Source organism: Nomia melanderi, chromosome 11 (genome assembly GCF_051020985.1).
Source record: "Nomia melanderi isolate GNS246 chromosome 11, iyNomMela1, whole genome shotgun sequence".
Classification (NCBI taxonomy): Eukaryota; Metazoa; Arthropoda; class Insecta; order Hymenoptera; family Halictidae; genus Nomia; species Nomia melanderi.
In genome coordinates, this window is record NC_135009.1 from 15855466 (window position 1) to 15878697 (window position 23232).

General features: G+C 44.0%; 1 protein-coding gene across 5 annotated transcripts in view; it reads right to left on the bottom strand.

Moving 5' to 3' along the window:
• The window catches only part of cac (calcium voltage-gated channel subunit cacophony), a 179534-nt gene that overhangs the window by 12903 nt on the left and 143399 nt on the right, over positions 1-23232 (bottom strand). For 2 of the 5 annotated variants that reach the window (XR_012999716.1, XM_076372151.1), the window contains 10 exons: positions 21663-21773; positions 14226-14309; positions 11240-11287; positions 9309-9425; positions 9171-9236; positions 6557-6648; positions 4388-4872; positions 3692-3796; positions 3498-3601; positions 1635-1691 (listed from right to left, as the gene is read on the bottom strand). Coding sequence is in view for 4 of the 5 variants with exons in the window: in XM_076372151.1 (XP_076228266.1) it covers positions 1635-1691; positions 3498-3601; positions 3692-3796; positions 4388-4872; positions 6557-6648; positions 9171-9236; positions 9309-9425; positions 11240-11287; positions 14226-14309; positions 21663-21773 (1269 nt within the window). In the remaining variant the exon portion in view is untranslated. Of the gene's footprint in view, positions 1-1634; positions 1692-3497; positions 3602-3691; positions 3797-4387; positions 4873-6556; positions 6649-9170; positions 9237-9308; positions 9450-11239; positions 11288-14225; positions 14310-21662; positions 21774-23232 lie in introns of all 5 variants that reach the window. The other 3 variants (XM_076372154.1, XM_076372153.1, XM_076372152.1) reach the window with 2 other exon arrangements.

Sequence of the window (23232 nt, forward strand, 5' to 3'; positions counted from 1 at the left end):
AACGAGGAAATCTTAGGATTTGAATTTCTCACGATTGAAAGAGATCGTGATCGAAGGTGGACTTCGGTGTTTCGTCGAAGGCGATGCGGAAGATCGGCCGCGCGTTCAACTAAGTAGTTCAAGTAATTAATCCTAGACTAGTTGCTTATTATCTGAAGAGGAAAACGTGCTGTTAGAAAAAGGAGGTACGTTGTAGGGAAAGACTAAAAAAGTTTCTAAGAGCTCTATAGTGAAACGTGTGAACCCGACGGATGCTCTAGTAAAAAGTACTTTCTGTAAGATACGTCAAGTGCCTAAGAAAGATGAAAAAAGTTCGAGCGTGTGTGACTGGTTCTCGGACGCAACCGCGGCTGATTTGTCTCTTCTCGTTCGATTTCCTTCGTCAATCGTCTCTTCAAAATCATTAGAATTGTATCTTGACGTTACAATTACCGGGCAGGTTAAACCAACTCATTCTTGACGTCCCGTTTTGCAATTACTAGGAAGCTGACACGTTTCGCTGGGAAATGATTGTAGAAGTTGATTTAGCAATACGAATTGAATTTTAAATCAATGTGATTCAAACGAAATACGCTGAATTCAAATGAAATTGAATTTTAAATCGTGTATATAATTCAAAGGACGTATGTTTAGAGTTTCTACGGTAGTATTAGCGTTAAAAGCATTGAATATTCGAAATGATCTTGAGAAAATATAGTTTCAACCGAATACTATAATCAATGTCTGAAGAAACTGAGAATTATTATAATTTTTTCATAGAGATTACATACGAATCGTCTGAAACCTTTCTCCGAATGATTAAATTTCATTTACCACGCGAACTGAATTGCAAATCAATCTCGAAAAATCGGTTGAACTGCTCGGTAGTTGTAGCGTCTAGTAGGAACCTCGTTTTCGATCTCCGCAGCCGCCGTTGCGTCGCGTTCGTGAGTGATCGGTTGACAATAGAAGAAAAGTAAAGGAACGAACAGATCGTCTACGATGCGATAGAGGAACGTAACGGTTCAAAGAAAATGTACGTGTGCGGTCGGTTGTGTACGTGTGACCAGTTGTGTCGCAGAGACGTGGGTGTGCGCGTGGTGTGTCGATGCATAGAAAAAGAATGTGGGTGGAAGATCGAAAAAAGTTTGCAGCAGAGATACAACCGCCGGTTTCTAATCGGACCAACCTCTATGGAAGATTCTTACGCGTATTATGTACAGAGCCGATCTCGCGATCGCGAGATCGTTCCTACGTACGTACTCGGCGCGTATGTACACACGAGATTATTTAGCGTGTACGGGCTACTGTGTCTCTGCACGAGATAGTGATTAAGTTGAATATTAGAGAACGAAAGTAAAAACGGTATTATGTACAGAAAATGTTGAACCGTTCGTTGCGAGGGAACGATCGATCGATGATTCTAGAGGAAATTGATCGTTAAGTATATTATTATTCGACGAATAATTAAATGATTTATGGATTCCGGTATCGATTACAACAAAGGATCCCTCGCAGCGAGTGTTCGAACGTGTGAGAAATATGTGTTCGTTGAAAGAAAATTGGTGAACGTGGAAAGAAAAACGAGAACGTAAACGAGAAAAGGAAACGAGTGTATAAGATGATAATAAGTAAGAGAAAAGTTTAAGTACTACCGCCTGGGCTGCAGGACTTTGCCCAGCATTATCGTTATCGATAAGATCGTTATCGTTCTGGAAAACAAAGAGAAAAGACACAAAGAGATGATTGAGAGCTGCGTGAACATCCTCTTGTCTGGGTATACAATTACATAAAACCTATGTTGTAACTTCTGTAGTCAATAATAATAATCATAATAATAATGTAATCATAATAATAGAAACGATAATAAGAAGAATAATAATCGTATTTAAATTACACCTACACTAAATATGACAATAGAATCAATGGTAACGGTAACAATAAATGTAACTTTCTATTCTCAATTAATTGACAGGTATCAAACTCACTGATCTGAGGCTCAAAACTCAAACTGTACTCATTTTCTATGATTCTTTAGTGGGAGACACGTATAAAATCAATTCAACACACAGATTCTTCTCTAATGATCTAATATCGTAACTCATTCAAGAAAACCATGTATCGTCCTAATTCTCTAGAGAAGTGGTATTCGTAAATCTACGCCGATCTATCGTTCGCTAGACGGTTCGAGACGACTCCGATCGTCGTGTCCCCGTAAAACAACTGTCTCCTCACGAAGGGGACACGATGGAGAACCATAGCAAACGATGTATCGACTAGAAACACAATCTACGTTAACCTGTTAATTGGGGAACAAGACGAGTCAACTCGTCCTTTCATTCGCCATTCTATTCGCCTGTTCGATTCTCGTCCCAATCGAATTTCATCGAAACACACCGTGGTATATCTACATCTAATTCCCGTTTTCCAATCAGCGAAATCGGGGAAACCTCTACCCCGCTCTCTCATTAACACTCGCGAGTCGATCGTTTCGAAGGGACGATGGCGTCCAGTTAACAGGTTAATCGAACTGCACGAAATTCGAATCGTGACGTTCAAGGAGGGGTGGACACATCGAAAACTGCTTTTCTACACATATCGAGTTCTGGCTAAATCAACTCAACGGACAGAGATTGAACGTCTTCCTTCGTTCGATAGTGAGAACTCAACTAATCGCGGAGTCCGGCCGGTTCGTTGTCCCGGATTGAGTCTCACCCGATCGCGCAGGGAGATTATCTCATTTTTCTTTGATCCACCGTGCGAGTAATATGAGATGTATTTTTCAATTGAATATATCGAAGTTCTTTCTTCTTTCCTCCCCGTCCGAAAGGAAATCTGAGCAACGCACACCGGGAGAACGAACGCGGCCGTCGATCTCGATGATCTCGTTACTCGTTCGAGTACATACGAATCCGTGAGAATTCTCGGCACTACTGAGCACACAGTAAAATACAGCGTCAGAACGTTTCGGGGACTCGGGATGCGTAAGCTTAGAATCGCTCTCGAAGTGATCCGGGAACGTTTCGAGTGTTTCGGACATCTTTAAAGACGTTTCCCGCCGACCGATCGGCTCGACGGCGTGCGAAATGCTGAAGCGCCAGAGTCCGACGCCGTCGCCGACGTCGCGCGATACTAAGCTTGCCGTGGGGTGGTCAAGAAGCTACTTTGGAATCATTGGAGATGTTCTATTCGAGTGTTCCACACGTCGGCCGTGTGAAATCCGGTCACGGAAGTTAAGCGAACGACAAACATCCATTCGAACTCGGTCCTCGGCTGGCTCCCACGAGCCTCGCTCGCCTCGCGATTCGCCCGATTCCGTTGAATCGGGGTTTCGTTCGTTCCCCGGGGATCGCGGGGAACGAACACAATGGACAGAGAATAGATGGAAGCGAGGGGGCGAGTCGTGGGAGCGCAACATAGAGGTTCTGCTCGTCTGAAAAGGGAACACCGTATCGCCTAGGGTCGTCGAGTTTCGTACGAGTGGAGGGACACTCGAGTGAAACTGATGGGACACTCACCTGTCCGGTCGACTCTATCTGACCAAACCTGGTCGTCCTCCAACTTTCGAGTATCAGAAGGCAGACGTATATCTTACCAACGGTCAGCTTGTCTTTGTTTAACTCTGCGAAACGGAGTTAGAAAGGTTCCGTGAGTATTCCGACGTTCTCTACGCCGGGGGAGGGATATCGTTTCAGGGAAAGAGGCTCGTTACCTTCGTTCCTAGGTATCAAAAGGTCCAATATCTTTTTCGCCTGCAGTGGCCAGATGCTTCTGATCGTGTCCCTCAGCTCCTCGTTCGCTTGGTTCATCTCGTCGGCTGGAAAACAGGGAACTTTCGCGTGAAAGCGCTCGATTTCTCGTATTACAGAGAACGTTCATTCGTTACTAGAGACCAGTCTATCGTTATATAGTAGTCATTCACTCGAACTCAAACGGGTTAACACTTTGTACTCGGAAATTTTTCACTAGAAATATTTCAACATTTTCTGACGAGACGAAGACGATATTTTGTGGAACCAACTCGACGAGAAATTCACGCGAATTGACGGACAAGGCTGTTTTACGTCAATATTTCTCAGATCGATGCCCCGTATGAAGTATAATATTAAATATCAAACTTTATAGTTTCATAATAACTTATATGTTTTAACACTAGCTTTACGGAACGCGTGAAATTGACGCATATTGGATTTTAGAAATATTATTTTGTAAACGTTTACGCCAATTTTGATTGATGCGATCACACTGACATGCACCCCAATTACCTACTCTCAAATCTCCAGTTTCAATCTAAATAAACGAGCATCAATTCTTTTAGGAATAATAGAATCAAGTGTACAATAACTAAACCTAGTGTTAAGGAAAGGATCGAAGCGTCTAATAAAGATAATCCATCGGTCTAGCTCACCGCGTCTCATCTTGATGCTGAGATTCTCGCGGATCAGGGCGAACAGCGTGGTGGTGAAGTTCACTTTCCCGTCGACGTCGACCGGCATGTTCATTCTGATCAGCTTCTTGTATGCTAACCGGTTCGGGCACTTGTTGCCAAACCCCAACGGCGGGTCCATGTTCTTCAGCATGTCGTACATCTCGGTGTAATGGATCTTGCCGGTCGCGTTCGGATCGTACTCCGCCCAGATCCTGACGAACTCGTCGAGGTGGTGGGCGCCGAGGATCGACGAGTCCCTGGTCAGGTAGTCGAAGTTGTCCATGATGACGGCGACGAACAGGTTCAGCATCAGGAACGAGCAGAAGAATATGAAAGAGACGAAGTACGCGTACGCGATGTTCGAGCCGCAGCCGCCCGGCTCCTGCTTGCCGGCCTTCACGTCGCACGGCCGGCCCTTTATGCAGGACAGCATGATGTTCGGCCAAGCCTCGCCGGTCGCGCACCTGCCAACGTACGTTCTATTATTACACGGTTCCGCTCCGCTCGATTTATATCTATGGTAAACACGCATCGTCTCCGATTCGTTCAAGCGAATCGGCTAAACTTGGTCGTCCGGCGATTTTAGGGCTCGTTCGTGATGTGTAGATCATGTGCGGAATAGTTGGAATTAGAGCTGGTTGAATTCTGTGACGATCAACCCTTCGCGGTCGAAAGATTTTCACTGGGGTATTCGAGATTTTTTTATAATGTACAGAAGACTGACATTGAGGAAATAGGACTGTATATTAAGAGATAATAATGAATGTTGAAACACAATTTAGTTATTCTTTAAACATAACGGTGAAAATCAAATGGTTTCGTTTACCATATTAACCCCTTGACCTATGATCTCCCTCAACTCTGATACGGCTATTTTATCATTAATAATTTATTGAAAAAGAGAAGTTCTAAGCGTATGTTATACCTATATTTCCTTTTAACCCTTTGCACCCCAAAAGTTTTTCACCAGAAATATTCAATTTATTTTCATAAGATACAGCTGACATTCTTTGAACCAACTTAACGAGGAATCTATTCACAAAATAATATCGACAGATTAATCAAGACTTAATATTAAGTAGGAAACTTTACAGTTTTGATGCACCAAACGAGTGACTGAGAGGCAAAGTGCAAAGGGTTAAGTATACTAGTTGATTACAGGGGAATATTTCCTTTGAATTCGAATGAACTGATATATTTGTTGAATCCTGTTGAATCTTCACGAGTCTCACTCGTAGGGCAAGGGGTTAACAGAAATTCCTATGAACTATCAAAGAAAAATTCCAGTAAGGATCTATATAGAAACTTTCAAAAGATTCCAATTTTGTACCGAATCTAATAACGGCCGAGCTTCCGAGCGCAAAGGGTTTCCACCGAAGAAATCGCCGGACGATGAACCGCATGCAAATTACTGAAGCGAGACACGTCGACAACTGTAGCTTCCGCGGAATGCTTTCCGCTTCCGAGTGGATCGGCTACGAGCTCGTTACTTCGTAAAGCAAATATTACTTGGTACAAATGCTAATGGATAAATAAGTAAATCGATAGCGAGCGTTCCTCCCGTTTCTCCGGTTGAACGCGAAATCGGTCTCGGAGGGAGGTCATGCAAACGGGAGAGACCGTCTCCTGTGCAGAAACACCAAAAGCGATCAACAAAACTGGCCGAGGGCAACTCGGCTGTTACTCTACTTCGCTGGATAATCAAACTACGCAGCGTGTGTTTGGTTTCGTTCTGTGCGCGTGAGGCGTAGCTCAGCCTGTTCCCGGTCGCTGTGTGTCGTCGCGTTTTCGAAAATCGAGTGTCGAGTAACGACGATCGAGAACGTCGGGAACACGTGAATGCGAACACTGGCGCGTGAGTGCTTCGTTCTTAGCGGAAAAGCTGTGCTTTGTCTGATTTCTTTTTTTTTTTTCTTTTTCTCCCTTCGTCATCCTTTTTCTATTTGCGTGGAGCGTGGAGGCTCGGTTGGCGCGCGTGAGACGGCAGAAAAGACGGAGAGAAACAAAAATAATTGAAAAAAAGGTAATGTAGAAAAAGAGAGAGAGACAGAGAGAGACAGAGAGAGAGAGTGAAAGAGAGAGAGAGGATGTACAGCCACGGATTATCTTTGCGATCGCAGCTTGCCGCGGATGCGGCGTGTTACTTACCGAAAAAGCAACATCAGACCTTGAATGAAGCTTTGGAAATTGTTGTGCTTGGTTATAGAAGTCTCGGGGTCCAGCGCGATGTTACCGAATACCTGAGGGACCGAGAAAAAAGAGAAAAGGGCCGCGCGGCCAAAGGGCACGCACCGCATTAGCAGAACGGAAAACCAATGTGTGTTTCGACGCACGCTCGATTCATTCCGGAAATGAGAAATCGCTACGCCGGTCGGCACGTGTCGCGGGATCACGGCGATCCTTACCGAGGATCGTCCCGAGCTCGGCTTCTTTCTAGCGGCCGCGATTTGTGTACGCGTTTTTGTGAATTGTGTCGGTCTACCGTCTAAGAAGATACGCATACACCACATTAAATTACGATCTACCAACTGTTCTGTACTCTTTCTTTGTTCGTATGGTCATCGACGCGCGGGCCGCTCGAGAGAATTCTGTGGTCTATCGGTTTATCGGTGGACTGCGAGTAATTCAGCGATGAGATGTTCCGAAGAAGTTTATTTAACACTAGAACCACCGAGCAATACAATTCAAAAACAATTCCCATAAAAATTGTAAGATTATTTTCAGTTTCTTCGGACATTCATTATAGTGAAATGAAACTGTTTTCGAAATCATTTCGAATAATGCTTCGAAGATATCAGTAATTGCTGAACAAATCGAAACCAGTCATTTTGACTGCTACGGTGGTTCTAGTGTTAACCTCTTGCGAAGGATTTTGTTTGTTACTTATTTTACTCGGATATGTATATTCATTTTGTTTATCATTCTGTATAGATACATTTCGAAGAAATCTAGCGAATGCAACAAACGTCGATGTGTAGGTTGTTTAATAAGTAAAATTATGTATTTTAAGGAAACTAGTGTTCTAAAAGAATATTAAATATTAACTCAGAGATCTAGCAAAGTCTTTTGCGAAGAATTTTGTTACCTATTTTGGATACCTACACTGATTTTGTTTATCAATCATTTTCTCCGTCGCAAGAGCTTAATGCAGAGCTAATGTCCCATTGAAATTCTCATTAGAATTCGTCTATCCGAAATTCTCCGCAGTCTACCGATCGAAGACGACGATCAACGAACGCCGGGAATCTCGATCCCTTCGAGCGTTGTCCCGCTCGCCGTTCTCTCGAGTGCATCGCGTTCAGATCAACAAATCTAGGGCAAGCATCTCTATGGAACAACTGTGTCTAACGGGGACGTCTAATCTGCAGGGTTCAATCGCAACAGACTGACACGTCGAGCAGCTTACACTCTCGATGAAACCTCATGCCAACAGCCCAAAAACTCTACGAAAATCGCATCGCCGACCGATCGCCGCGGAACGATCGATCTCTCGTTCCCCGCTCGTCCTTCCCCGTACCTCCAGACAAACGGGGAACCGAATCGTTCCGCCGATCGACGCGATGGCGCACCCGCTCTCGAGTCGAGTACCAGAGTCGGGCAAAATTTCATCCGATCGCGTGTCAGGACGAATGATTAAAATGCAACTTCTGTAGTATCGTGAGATACTATTTTTCATCGAGTTTCATCATTGTTCGTCGATTAGAGATAGATTTGATTCCGATCGTAGATCGGTGATAATAGGAGATTTTTGATCGTTGCATTCGAATGACCGTCGGTGACGCGCGATCGGATTATATTTCGCCCAACTCCGACGAGCTACTTGCACGTCGCTTTACCCCGTTCGTTCGTGTATTCGTTTTCGCGGTCGCTGGCGTTTAGCTGCTCGACTCACCGAAAAAGCAACATAAGACCGGCGAAGAAGGACTGAAAGTTGTTGTGATCATCGATCGCTGTTCCTGGATCGTTCGATATATTGCCGAAGACCTGACAACGGGAATTCCATGGGTCACTAAACACTCTCGATCCCGCGTGCAGCTTATACTCGCCGGCTCGACGGTTTATTCGATTATTCTCATTGAGCATCGCGCGTACGCGTCACTCCCCCTCGCGAATCCTGGTTCATTGTACGCTCGTCCGTCGCGTCCTCGCGACGAGTATATATAGAGGCGAGTATTGTCAACGTAGATCGTAATTATTGTCTAATCTGTCGCATAAGACTTATTACTGTGTGATCATAGCGTTATTGCTACGATTTGCTTCGACTACGATCCATGCAACCGGTTCTTTAATTTTCTCAAAAAATAGTCTAAGCTGATTCTACCTTAATGTTAACCCTTTGCACTCCGAAGTTCTTCACCAGAAATATTTCAACATTTTCTGATGAGACGATATTTTGTAAAACTTTACGTCGTTTCTCAGATCGATGCGTTATATGAAGTATAATATTAAATATCAAACTTTATAGCTTCACTGTATGAAATCGAGCGGTGAGAGTCACCTCCCGAGTGCAAAGGGTTAATTATCCAATAAATTCGCTGAACAGTTCCAACGGTCCGCGCGCAATGCACCAGGATGAAGCGAGACCGAACACGATGGGGCACGATTGGTTCCTAAGGTCGCGGCCAGTCGAGTCCTGTCGTTGCTTATCAATCGTCACGGTACTCCCCCCTCAGTCTCCTAGTTTCCTATCGCGTCTCGAGAACCCTAATGCTTAGAAACCCCGGGAAAGGGTTTCGTACGCTCCGAGAGGACGAATACGTACCTGCATACCGATGATCGCGTAAATGAAGAACAGCATCGCTATGAGGAGACAAACGTAAGGCAGAGCCTGCGGAAAAATAAGTAGCGTTTTAATCGATCAACACAGAGAAGACAATAAAGAGAGAGAGAGAGAGCTTACTTTGAAGGATTGTACAAAGGTCCAGAGTAAAATTCGTATCGTGTAACCCTGCCTGAGTAGTTTGATCAGCCTGGCGGCGCGGAACAGCCTCAGGAAGCCGACGTTGATGAAGTTCTCCTGCAGGGGACAGAGGAAATTGCACTTAATCCCCGAAAAATGCCGGCTCCTTATCGCGACGAGGCTCGCGCTCCGTATGTGTCACCGCGATCGACTCTGTTAACGCTTTGCCTACTGCTTCGTTGTATCTTTAATGACCACTTAACGATTCAAGCTTCTTGAAACTAGTACTTATCGATTGAATTATAATTAACGCTACGTCAGGTTATGTTTACTGTTTCATCTATGATGTAATGGACGCTGGATTTACGAAACGATTCGATGGTATATCGAATAGCTTCTGTCGATTTCGATACAATTAGGCGAATGCCGTTGCTATAGTCGAATTCTGAAGGTAGTTTTTAGTTTTCTAGGAACAATACAGTGTAGATTAACACTAGAACTACCGTACCAGTCAAAATGACTTTCGATTTGTTTGTTTATGAATATCCAAAGAAACTGAGAATAATCTATTACAATTTTTATAGGAATTGCATATTAATCGTATTAAATGCTCGGTAGTTATAGTGTTAAACGCCCGTGAATCTAGTGTTGAAAGCTCCTCATCGAATCTAAGGAAGCTTTAATAGATCAGTGACGTGATGAATATCCAAAGAAACTAGAAATAATCTATTGTTACAATTTTTGTAGAGATCAGTGATGTTTCTCCTTTCGAGTAGGTGAAAGCATGGCGAAATTTCCGCGTTTCGGGCTTTCGTTTCCCGAACGCGCGTTGAAGCGTCGTCGCGGTACACGTACGGAGCCACTGGAAAGAATTCTGGGTCCTCCATCTACCTTTCAGTACCTTGCGACTTTACACTCCTTTAATCTGTCTCTTTATCCTTCGCACCTTGTAACAAGGTGACAGATGAATGAATCAATGAACAAACATATTGCGTGACTCAGGCGTCATCGATTCTTTGAAATATTCCATAGCATTGCATTCTCAGCCTACGCGCGAAATCAAGATCCGATCGATCGGACGTGATCGAAACGGCCGGGAGGTCGTTCGTTGAACCCGTTTGCTGGAGTTCTCTTGGATCGCGCGTTAATACCGCATCCATATGCTAGATTTTGCCAGAGACGGAAGCTTCTGTATCGTGTTGTTTGTGTGAAGACTTGGTCGCTGCGCGAGTGTTGCGATCGGTGCCTTCTGCACTTTTAACGGTTCGAGTTCTTAAGCTAATTTATTCCTACTTTGAATTGCGTCTTGTTCTTGCTACGCCCTGATTACCGAAGATTTGCAAGGAAACATTGTCCATCGAATTTTCAACACTAAACGTACCGTCACTTTACCGATATTCTTGCTAATATTCTTGCTAAAGATATACAGGTAATTGTTGATTTAATATGGTAACTTCTAGATAGGAAGAAGATTATATATTTTTATTTGCTATTAACGAAAGTTAGACTAGTTTAGTGTTAAAACGCGTGAATTTCGAATTTAAGGAAATGATGAATCATTGCACTCTGTAAATAGGAAATTGTAAGTGAAAAGAATAGACGATTGCCAAGAGTGAAAGCAACTTTCAGTTCCAATGTAGACTCGATATAAATGGAAATGAATCTTGATCGATTTGCTTCTAATCTCGATGCTATATATTTCGATCTCGGACTCGCGCAGCGACCTGTTAACGATATGTATCGTGTCGAGAATGTCTATGCAATGTACGAATATCTCCAGGTGTGATCTGTGAGTGAAACGGTTCCTGCGCCGATTCCCGCGACGGATCTCGCCGGAATCGATCGCGCGGAACCGCGTTACGATCGTGTCCGTTTAAATGAATGACCGTCACTTACGTATGCGGTTGCTAGAGCGTGACGACATGTTATACCTTTTTTTCGCCTAGTTGACCGCCACTGGGCATACTCGAAAACCGCTCCTGGCAGAAGAAAACACGAGATTGCAGGATTATTGGAATCGTTTCGGTTCCGGGAGTCTCGCGAACACCGAGGATTCTCTTAACGTTAAATACGGAAAAAACAGAGAGATAGAGAGCGGTGAAACTAGCGGTGAACACGTACGGTAAATGTGAAGCGGTCCGATACATTAGTCGCGACTGCTTCTAGATTTGACAAAGGAGGGCAACCTTGTTGCAACCAAAGCAACCAACATTGGATACTTTCGTACGAGATATCTTTTATTATATCACTGTCCAACAGGATTTTCGGTCTAGATCTATTGAACACAGATTTTCTTAACCTGATCGAAAGGTAAACCGTTCTCACACTTTCTCCGGGGGTTTCCTCTTCAGAAATGTCTGCAGAATCTGATACTATATAGCAAATTCGTGCTAGCCGACGCACCTTTCGTAAAAACGTTACAGAAACGCGTGCGAAGTACGCGTATATACTCTTTTTCAAACGTTGATCATCATGTAGAGCCATTTAATGACAGGAAACATTGAAAATTTGTATAGCTACAATTTTTACGTATTCGGGAAACTCTACTCTAGCTTTCAAGAAAAATTCAACCGCCTATTGATGTTGGTTTTCACGTGACACTCGTTTCTTCCAAAAATTCGACCGTTTTCACAGAAACCCATGTTTCTTGAGAACTGAGGGTGACCGAGTAATTTGGCTTTCGGATTCGTAATTAGGGCAAGTGGTTAGGTAAAGACTATCCAGTGGCTGTTACAGAATACAAAGAAAATTTGAACCTGTTGGACAGTGTTATCTTCTCCGCGGAACAAAATGTCTCGACAGAGAAACGCGAGTCGGACGAGCAACGATATCGTTTCAACCGGATGTTTTACGCTTACTTCGATGGACCACGTACTCGCTGCCGATTCAACACCTACGGGGGAGAGGTGCAAGCAATTCCAAGAAGACAACTGGGGGAAGAGAAGAGCACTCTTCGACTGCCTCGACGATTATCTCGTTTACTGGACGCTGTTTACTTTGTTTACTTGGAGCTCGGAATTACAGTGGCGTGTTTACGTGTGGATGTGTGCGGTTTACGTTCCTGTTTCTTTGTAACTTTGGGTTTCGAATAGATACTTCTACGGAGGAGGAGTCAAGAGATACTTGATGGGTGGTGTGCGCTCTGTTACGCCGATCGTTCGGTCCAACCTTTACTATAGTCAACATTCGAGAGCAGGTCTTCGAAACGGAACGCTTTTTGTTCATTAGGATCATTAGCAGTTGAAGAAACTAATCTATTCATTTCTGAACATTGAAACTACCGAGTAAGTAAACCGACTTTTGGAAGTTTCTCTATAGAAACTCCAAGTGCATCTACTTAGACTTTAATTGCTTTTCAATTTAGTTTGCGTGTCGCTAAATTGAATAATTTCTCCGAGAGTTTTCTTTTTAATAATTGCGCAAAGAAAATTTTGTCGAAAAATGTGAAATATTTCTAGTGAGAAACTTTCTAGTGCAAAGGGTTAATTTCTCCCCCCACCGTGACCCTTTGATTTCATGGTTATCACTGTTTCTCGAATCGATTCGATTAGAAATCATATTCACCGCGTTCCCCTTCGAACGCTCTTCTCTCGTGAATGTTGCGTGTACGCTGCGAACACTCTGCGGTGATCGTATGTAGTATATACTGTGCAGATGATCGGTGAGAATGTACAGTGTGGGTGTGTAGCGTATGAATGCAGCATCAAGCTACGCGCAAATACATGAGACTGTAGGGATTCGAATAAGATTTCTTGTTTACCTGCTAGCATATACGTGTGTGTATATACATACACAGAGATAGACATGGCGTACAGGATGTTCTCCGAAATCGTGGCGCAACCGAGAGATGGAAGATCCTTCGCTGTATACTTAGAACAAACTTAACACATTGCGTACCGGCTAATCTTCAGAAAACTCAGATATATTGTTATGTAATATATTTTAACCCCTTGCCTACAATGACGAGTGAGACTCGCGATGAAGATTTCTAGACTAATTTAACAACAATCGATGTTATTCATTACCCACGGATCAAAGCAAACTATTTTGCTATTATCATTGTATTATCTTCAAATTTCCACTTGAAGTAGAGTGGACAATTTTGTTGCATTTCTTCCGAATTGCCGATGGTAAAATAGTACATGCATAGCTAAGTGTCTATATGAAAACGAGATTTCTCGTTACCGGTGCGTAATCTGTTAATTACGAATAGAAGAAGACTATCTTCGATTTGTCAGCGAGGCATCGTCCGTTCCACGGATCGCGCCGCGACTTCACGTCACTCCGTACACCCAACGAGCAATCCAATTACACTTCCGCCGAAACTATAGAAGCAGCAAAGAGGTTAAAGGAAAGACAACACTTCGAGATGTACAACCAAGCAACACTGGGCCATATACAATTATAATTAAGGGTGATTCTCGTAGGCTTCCTCGATCGGCGAATGAACGTTAACACTTTACAGGCCGCGCGGTTTCGAAAAAACACTTCATTAGAGGCGTTTTTTCTAGGATTAAACAGTTACTTGATAAACAAAGCTGCAATTGAACTATCGTTTGTAAATCGGTAATCAATTCTCAGGTGAACCTCCCGAATATTTCAATTGAAATGACAAAGAATACTCGTAATTAAACTAGATAGAAAAGACATAATTTTCAAGAATGAAACCAAAAACGATATCGAAAATAAATGTTAAACCTCACAGTTATGTAATCTCATATAGAAACCTTTGCATCAAGTTTAAATTTAATACGCTGATAATAATAGACAACGGCGCACGATACAAATGTCGCATCAGCGGCCATTAAAGTGTTAAAGTGACACGAACACTACTACTTCTCGACTCGGAGTGTCAGTACATTTACACAGGGCGATGTTCCGTTCACTGTTTTACTTTGCTGGCGATGGTCTACGTACCCCGAACTCGATCACGAGGGCGTCCACGATGCTGCCGATCACCGTGATGAAGTCGAAAATGTTCCAGGCGTCTTTGAAGAAGTTCTGACGACGGGGACCGGGAAAACAGAGCTCGATTAGTCGAAATTCAGTCTCGAGAGACCGATCCTTGCCTGGCTCGTCCCTTCGGACCTCGCTCGAAGCTTCTCGATCGGTTCTCTAACTTACCAAACGCTTCGATCGTGGCCGAATAAATTTCTCTCGAACGTTAAACATCGATACCTTCGAAAATTTGTTCACAAAAGTACAGAAAACATGTAAATTCATGAAATATAAATATAAATATTCGTGTCAGCCCTTTGCACTCCGGAGGCGCCTCTCAGTAATTTATTTGACAGCTAAATTTTAAGTTTGAGGTTTAACAACTTTGTATAATGCAATATCGAAAGAAAATAGTTTCCTCAATGTATCGATTTGTCAAATCAATCTTGGAAGTCAACTCATTAGGAAATACTGAGTATTTCCAGTGAAAATTTCTGGAGTGCAAAAGGTGAAGTTTCATTTATATGTAAGATTCTATTGTTCTTTAAACGGCCACGAGACCGTTCGTTCGGTTGAACGTTCGAGCGAGCCCCGAAGTTCCTCAAGGTGTGTAAAAGATGTCTGCTAAGCTAACTGCTAAAAGAGGAAACTACGAATCGAGAGTTCGAAGAAGGTGTGTCTAGAGAAGAAAGTATCTGTCGGTGTTTCTCTGGCTGTTCGTTTAATCGTGTGCGAGTAGCTCGTGCTCGTGTATACCTGTGTCGTGTGTGTCTCCATGTATGCGTGTGTGTATTCGTGTGTACGTACGCACCCTTACGCGAACGTAAATGTTGGACGCGTGGGTATTGCGAATATGGGTCGTGCTAGATCTGCGAAACGGTGTGTGGAGTCTGTAAAAAGGCCATACTGCTTCGTTGTTTGGACGATTCGTCGGGGAGGCGTTCGACGGGCGAATCGCGTGGATCCGCGGCGAGAAGCACGCGTCCGAGCCGTCTCGCCGATGCAACGAGACCGTTGATCGTTAACTCTGTTCGACGTGATCGACGGAACAATGTCGGAGACCGCGGGGAGGGTACAGCGACTACGAGGAGGCGATAAACGTAACAGCTCTAAGACGGATAGATAGACCACGAGAAGCTGCGTCGCGCTCGAGTAACGCTGCGAATAACTGAATAATGCTCTCTTCTTTCTTCTGATAATCTGTCGCTATTGCTATTATTATCTTTGCCAAATGTATGGGAAGACTCGCGTTTCCAATTTTCACCTCTAAGTTTCTAGAGGCATCTGTTGGGCTCTTGCTCTGTGAAACTGTGATGCAATTGCTTCGTTAACACTGAAACTACCCGACGCCTCCTTTTCGCGATTAACCAGTTAAGTGTGGAACTTAGATTGAAAAATCTCCGATTGCAATAAAATCAAATAATGTATACTCGTTGAATGCAGGCCGAACGCAATTCTCGAATTAAATTGAAAATATTCGCGAGCCTGACGCGATAGCGAAAGAATGAGAGGTTTCTATAAATACGTCTGAACTACCTGAAGCTCGCGCTTCGTTACGATAATAATAACAACAAGAGTAATAATAGCGATCTCTTTGGCGCGTCCATCGCGAGCCATCCCCTTCGAGTGGCTTCTATTATAAAACCGATCACGGGGTACCCGAGTCGCGCGCGCGTCGCTGATCGATGACGATCGGGCCGTGGAAGTAGAAGCGACTTGGGGATGATCTCGTCTAAAGATGTGTATCTACGGGAGCATGCCGGTAATAGCGAGCAAACTAGACAGAGGGAGAGACAGAGAGAGAGAGAGAGAGAGAGAGAGAGAAGGGGCGGGTAGAAAAGAGAGAGACGTCGGAGACGGGCTCGGTTATTCACGCGGAAGCTCTACTTTTCTACTTTTCAGCGTCCTCCCGGGGCAAAGGGCCGGGAAAGAGGTCGCTTCCCTCGAACGATTCGGAACGACGATGGCGACCGAGCCGAGAGTATCGCGGCAACGATCTCGGGCTCCGTCGCAGCTTCTCGGTACGCTTGCATGTGTCACCGTGGCTTTATGTCGATCACGAAATTACTTCGCGTATCCGAAGATCATCGTGAATTGTTGCACCAATGTGTATCAACGCTTTAGCTACCGGTTGCTCGATCATTCTGTGGGATCGATCGAAAGTCTTGAGAAAGATCGAATTTTAACAGTAGAACTGTACCAGTCGAAATGACTGGTTTCAACGTGTTTTCGTAATTATTGATATCATGAAAGCATTGAATATTCGAAATGATCTTGAAAAAGATCGAGTTTTAACAGTAGAACTGTACCAGTCGAAATGACTGGTTTCAACGTGTTTTCGTAATTATCGATATCTTGAAAGCATTGAATATTCGAAATCTTGAAAGTAAATAGTTTCACTTGAATATTATTGATATTCAACTACTATATTGAATTATATTCTACTATATTAAATTATTGATATTCTACTATAATGAATGTCTGAAGGAATTGATAATCAATTATTACAATTTTTATAGGGATTACATATTAATCGTATTAAATGCTAATTCTAGTGTTAACTTGGAGTTTATTAACCTCTTGCGGTGGCAACGAATAGACGAAGATCAACCAGTTAACTGTGTTTGACGACTACACACGTCATCTTAAAGCTTGAATTCTTCCAACGATGAATTCTTTATTTTTTCAGATAAACATGTAACTCTTCTTTGTCTTGCTTTGGTCTTTCATTAAACTCTAAGTACATTTGTCCTGCATTCGACGAGTGCAGGCTCCATTTTATAATTTTATTGCACGCAGAACGAGAGGTTCTTCAAACTAAATTCCACAGTTAACTGGTTAAGAATCTTGTAAAAGGAAGAGTTCAAAGAAATCTGGAGTTTCTGATTTAATATAGTATACATCGTTGGCAATTTTCGGGAACGTCACGAGCGTCTTCCCAGCGAGAGGTTAATAAACCGTTCACCCGGTAGATAAAGCGTTAATATTATACATTCTCGAGGGTAAGTTCGCGACGCGATTATCGCGAGGAATTTCGGAACGAATCTTACGGTTCTCCCCGAGAGAATTTAGGTTCTCGTACAGAGGTCTCGGAACGCAACGGATATCGATCCATGAAACACACCGGTCGGGTCGGAGACAGAGAAGTGACAGAAGAGAAGATATTCACGTATAACTGTATACAGGTATACTCTCTACCCTATATGATATATGATGGTTGCGTGTGATTGAAGTATTTAGTGGAGTGAGTGGTTTTAAGAGGCGTTATCTATACCTTGCATCCGAAGGCGACGAGTTTAAGGATGCACTCAATGAGGAAAAGGAGGGTGACGATCAAGTTCACGACGGTCAAGGTGTCCAATAGAGTCGTCGGCGCCTCGTGATACTACAAAATACACCCAACACACAAACGTAACACAAGCCAAGATTCTGCATCGTTGCCCGCATTTCCCGTTCATTCGTCTCCACGATCGTTCCCGTTCGACCTTCGATCTCTTCCGCGCGAGACAGGATCGAGTGGCTCCCGATCGTTCGAACGTCCCGTTCAAAAACGCGAGTCAAAGAATCTCTCGAACGATAAACCGGTCAACCGGTTCCTCCGACTGAAGTCAATCTACTCCGTAACGTCGATCGTTAGTTCAGCTCGTCCGTTCCAGATCCAATTCGTTCGTTACGACTCGCGCGAACTTTCCAGGCGGAAGAACATTCGATTCACGAGCTTCGCGAATCAATTCCTCGTCGACTATTCTTCGCCGATACGTCGCTACCGGTCGAAACTGTCGATTTCTCGAGCAATACCTACTTCGGTAGCTAATTCCAATCATCGAATTACAGAAACAACAGCGTTGCAATTTTCACGGAAAATCGATCCCAGAGTTTCGACCGGTAACGCTCTCGACGGACGTGAACCGCGAATATTTCCGTCAAGGAAACGGTCACCGTTGAGAACAAGGATCGAAGCGTGACTCGCGGGATGAGGGAACCGGTTTCCCCCTGCAGATTCGACGGCGAGCAAATCTAACCAATCTCCGACGCAGAATCGCTCGGACGATCCTCCGTCGTCCGGCTCGCCGTTGTCTTCCGTTCGGCGCGCGAAACGGTGCTCGATTCTTGCGTGTGTACGCGTGTACGTATGTACCCGTGTATGCATGTACGTGGCCGTTCGTGTACGTGTGTGTTCGTGTGTCCTGTGTGTGTGTGTGTGTGTGTGGCGAGCGTTTGTGGGTTCAATTAACCGGCCATTCCCGGGCGACGATGGAGGCTGCATGCGTGTGACGGGAAACGGAAGCTCTCGGCGGTCCGTTCTTCGTCGAGGCTCGACGGAATACTCGCCGTTGCTGGCCCGCAACGCGCAGTCGATGCAACAGACAGCGTTTTCCGCGCGGAGCATCGATCGTCCTCTGGATCTTTGTCTTTCTCGTCGAGTCGTTCGATCTACCAAGCGTTTCGCGTGCTTCCAATGCTGAGGAACTCGAGTCGCGTCGGTGTGGAGGCTCTTGTCAAGTGTTTCATATAGATTGCTAATTATTAACCCTTTGAACTCTAGGCTCCAATATTGCACCAGTTGTAATATTAACCCTTTGCACTTGAGAGGTGACTTTCACCGCATGATTCGATACAACGAAACTATGAAGTTGAATATTTAATATTTCAAATTAAAGTTTGCTACGTGAAATATTTAAGTAAAACACCTCTGTTGCTTAGTTTATCTATGAATTATCGTTACATTAGTTTCAAAGAGTATGACCTATATCTCGTCAGAAAATGTTCAAAATGGTCAAAGGGTTAAATATTTCATTGAATCTTAAAGAACCTACCCTAAAACTATTCGATTTTCCATACATAGGAATTCTTCCACTGAGAAGGAAAATAAAATTTTCACTAGGACTCATCATTTTCGCTAGGAATATAAAAATTAGTCGCAGTTGCTGATAGATTACGAAACAACCTGGAGTGCTAAGGGTTAAGTTTCAACTTTAAATTGTTTTATTCTAGTAGTATACTCATTGTCGACGCGCGTCGAAGAAAACGACTCAGCACTGGAACTCGAATTCGCGTTGCGATTCTCTAATGTGACAGGCTGTCTATCGGTGAATTACTCTAATTATATCTAGTGACAACGGTGAAACTATCGTGGTCTTTTGATAGAACAGTGGACCCCTGTACAGCGTGCATACATTTCATGTTATAAATTCTACGCAGAAAATGAAAGACTTCCGAAATTCCAAATTCTTCAAATTTTCATCATCGCATAATACCGGTGACGTCAGCTTTACTATTCACACGTAAAGCGTAAACATTCAGTTTTCTAAAGGAAAGATCCAGAATTCCATGGAAATAAATCGATCTCACGCATAATTCTGGGGTCCGCTGTTTCAACGTACTTGCATTTATCTAATTATCTTATCGGTTAATTGGCACGTCGAATCCAAACGCGTCTCACGCGTGAATTTACATCGTGATCGGATACCGTGAGACTCGCTGTCGCGACGCACGAGTCGACCGTGCGACAAGATGGAGGACGGGTCGCGATGCTCGACGTCGAAAGCCGCGGTGTACGCATGCAAGGAATGAGAAGAAACATGTCAACGTGCAGTGATATATCACGTGCGGATGCAACAAGACGGAGATACAGCATGCACGGGAGCGTTCTCGTGGATCGGCTTCTACGTTCGTTCATGCTGCGGCCGGAGGCTTCGCTTCCTAGAAGGCTGACCGCGGATCTCCCCCTTCGTTTCGCTCGCGGCGGAGAGAAGTTCGTTCGCAAACGAAAGAAAAAGAACGGAGCCAGAATGAGAAAGGAAACGGAAGACCAGAGAGAAGAGAGAAAGATCAACGGAAAATAACAATCGACGCGACACTGTCCGATGTGTCCTGATGATCTGTATCTTTCGTGTGTATGCGGCTACTTGATCATGGTGTGCGTGATTCCTTGGTGTCTCGTGTTGTGTGTGTGTGTCTCGTGTTTCATAGACCAGAGCTTCGGGAGTTAGCTGAACGACGAACAACGTTTTCCGGTTCTCTCGGAACTTCGTCAACTCGTTTCGTTTCGTCGTTAAACCGACTTCCCGTCGCGTACGTCGCTACCGATCGAAACTGCGGAGCAAGGTTCAAGATCGGAGAGGATCGTATTATTTCGAAACGACGCGAGATCAGCTTTGGGAACGATGAATGGAAGAAGCTCGAGTTTCAGAGTGAGTTTTCTTTGATACGTTTCCTCTTTGAATAGAAGCTTGCTCCGGGAGTTTCGACAGTGCGCTTCGTCTTGATCGGATTCTACTTCCGGAAAGGTTCGGACGAAAGATTGCACCGTAAGAAAGATCTGCGGTGCAAAGGTCCTGCGGAGTCTCGTGTCGAATCAAAGGATTTCGGCGAGCGAGGAGACCAGGCCATGGGCGATTGAAATTTTCGGATCATTCTGGAGCCTGGTCTCCTCGCTGACCGAGAAATGCGCGTGATCTCGCGCCGACTTTCTAACATCGTGTTCAGAGGTGAACGTCCACCGCGTGTATCTAATTTAACGAAGGAAAGGAATTCCGTCGAAATCTGAGTAGACGTTCGTACCACCGGTTTGACGTTCAACCGCCGACACGAATGGTTTACCATGGATTCTCAACGATCTACGTGTACTGTTTCGATAACAAAGTTCTTTCCTACTGGTCGAACAATTCATTTCTCTTCTATCATTGATCACAACGAAAGTCCATACGATTCTCGTCGAGAAAATGCTACGATCAACGCGTCGCTCGGAAGCCAATTTCGCCAATTGTCTAGAAAGTAGACGCTCGGGAAATCAATGTTTCTGAAATGATACAACATATTCAGAAGCTATAGATATAAATTCATGAGGTAGAACAAACGAAGAACCGAATCACTGAACAACCAAACGGCATTTATCCATGAAAATTCAGAATAATCAGAAAACCTGGGAAATTGCATAACAGCGTCGGCTTCCGAGCAGCTCGCGTATCATTCCAAAACGAAAGAACTTTCCTCCAAACAGGATGTACGAATCCGCCGGAGTTCAGTCGACAGGATACCATCAAATCTCCAAACGAAAGGGAACAAAAAAGGGAAACAGAATAAAAGGAACAACGCTCTAATTCAGTCTAATAAGCAGAACTTACCGCAGGCTACGGCCGAGAATCGATCCGGCGACGCTTGTACCCGATTCTTCTCGAAATTTCGTAAATTTCCAAAGAATCTTAAGAACTTCGAAAGAGGAGGACGATCTCGCGATCGAAACGGAAATTCGCGAGAAGCGTCGCGGCTCGTTTCTCGGCGAGGACCGGCCCGCGAGCGTCTTCGACGCGCCACGGTGCCGGTTCTATGGTTTCTAAGCGCGTATCATAGTAATACGTTCTCTCGATAAGTCGGTTCGATGAGGGGTTGGTTTGTTGGCATGGTGGAGCTTACCCTCACGCCGAAAGCGGCGATCTTCAGTATGCACTCGACGGTGAACATCCCCGTGAAGCACATGTTCATGTACTTCAGCGTGTTCTTGTACACGTCGCTTTGCCGATGGAACTGCAATGCATACACTGACAAACACACGGCCGAACAGAGACAGACAAACAGACGTACAAGCGTTATAGAGAATCGACGCGGCGTGTTTTCCTCGCGGACGCGGCACACGGACGCGCGGATCCCCATTCCTCGCCGCGTTGTCGACGTTAATCGAGAAAGGGGACGGTTTCCTCTACTTTCCGCTCTTTTCCTCTTACACGTGCTCGCGCGCTCTCTCTCTCTCTCTTTCTCTTTCGCCTCGGTCACTGTCGAGCCGATTCTGATTCACCGTTCGACGAACGGCGAACGGCGACGAGGAATCACTCGTATTCTCTCTATATTTCGCTTTGTGAAATATAAGTTTCATTAACTATTACCAAGAATTAACTATTACCAAGAATCTATTCTTCATTACGCGATTGATTGATTAGTTGCACTCGTCTTAACAGTAAAACTACCAGGTACATTGACTTTCGAAGACTCCATGGAAACTTCGAGGCGTCTATCGAGACTTAACCAGTTGTTTAACCCTTCGACTGCGAAACTTTGCTGTGCATTCTTCAGTATATTGAAATAAAACATTCAGGTTCTCCACATTAGAAGAATATTATTTATTTCTTTGCATTCTGCGTCGAATGAAGAATTTAGTGTACACGCTAAAAGTTTGACATTAACGTTAATGTTTCTTCGGAATATATCTGATCGTCTACTAAAGCAATTTTGACCAGTTAACTGTGGAATTTAGTTGGGAAAACCTCTGGTTCTGCAATAAAATCGAAAATGAAGCGTGTACTCGTCGAAGCACGAATGTAGAGTATATTCTAATGAAAAAAAGCGAAACAAAGAATTACATGTTTATGTAAAAAAATAAAGAATTCATGAAAAAATTAGTATCGTGTCAAGCTTTATGGCGTGTATACTCGTCAAACACAGTTAAGTGGTTAATTAACTCGTAATTAAGGTATACATCGTATCGCTGAATAATTTCTTTAACACTAGGTTCACGAAACGCGTCAATTTGACGCAGACTGAGTTTTATAAACATTATTTGGTAAATGTTTCAATCGGTTCTCATTGATAAATGAACGAATATCAACTTCCCCAGGAACAATAGAATAAACTGTGCAATAAATGCCCGTAAACCTAGTGTCAATAGCTTCTCGGAGAGTCTGTTATCTTGTTACTAATTACAAAAACAAGACATTAAGAACAGATAATCTTGACCTGGTAGTTTCAGTGTCATAGAAACAGAGAATCTATCAAAGCAAAAACGGTTTCCGACTGTTGAAACTTCACGAATCGAGTGAACCGTGAAATCTCGAATCAATCTCGATTCAAACGAACTATGACGGCTCACATGTGCAGAGGTTGTTCCGTTGATTCGAGCGTTCGCGAGGTCGACCGTAAGTGAAACAGGTCTGTGCGTGCTCGGCCGCGCGAAGGCTTCCAGTCCGTGGCGACGTCAGCGCGACACCCTGTA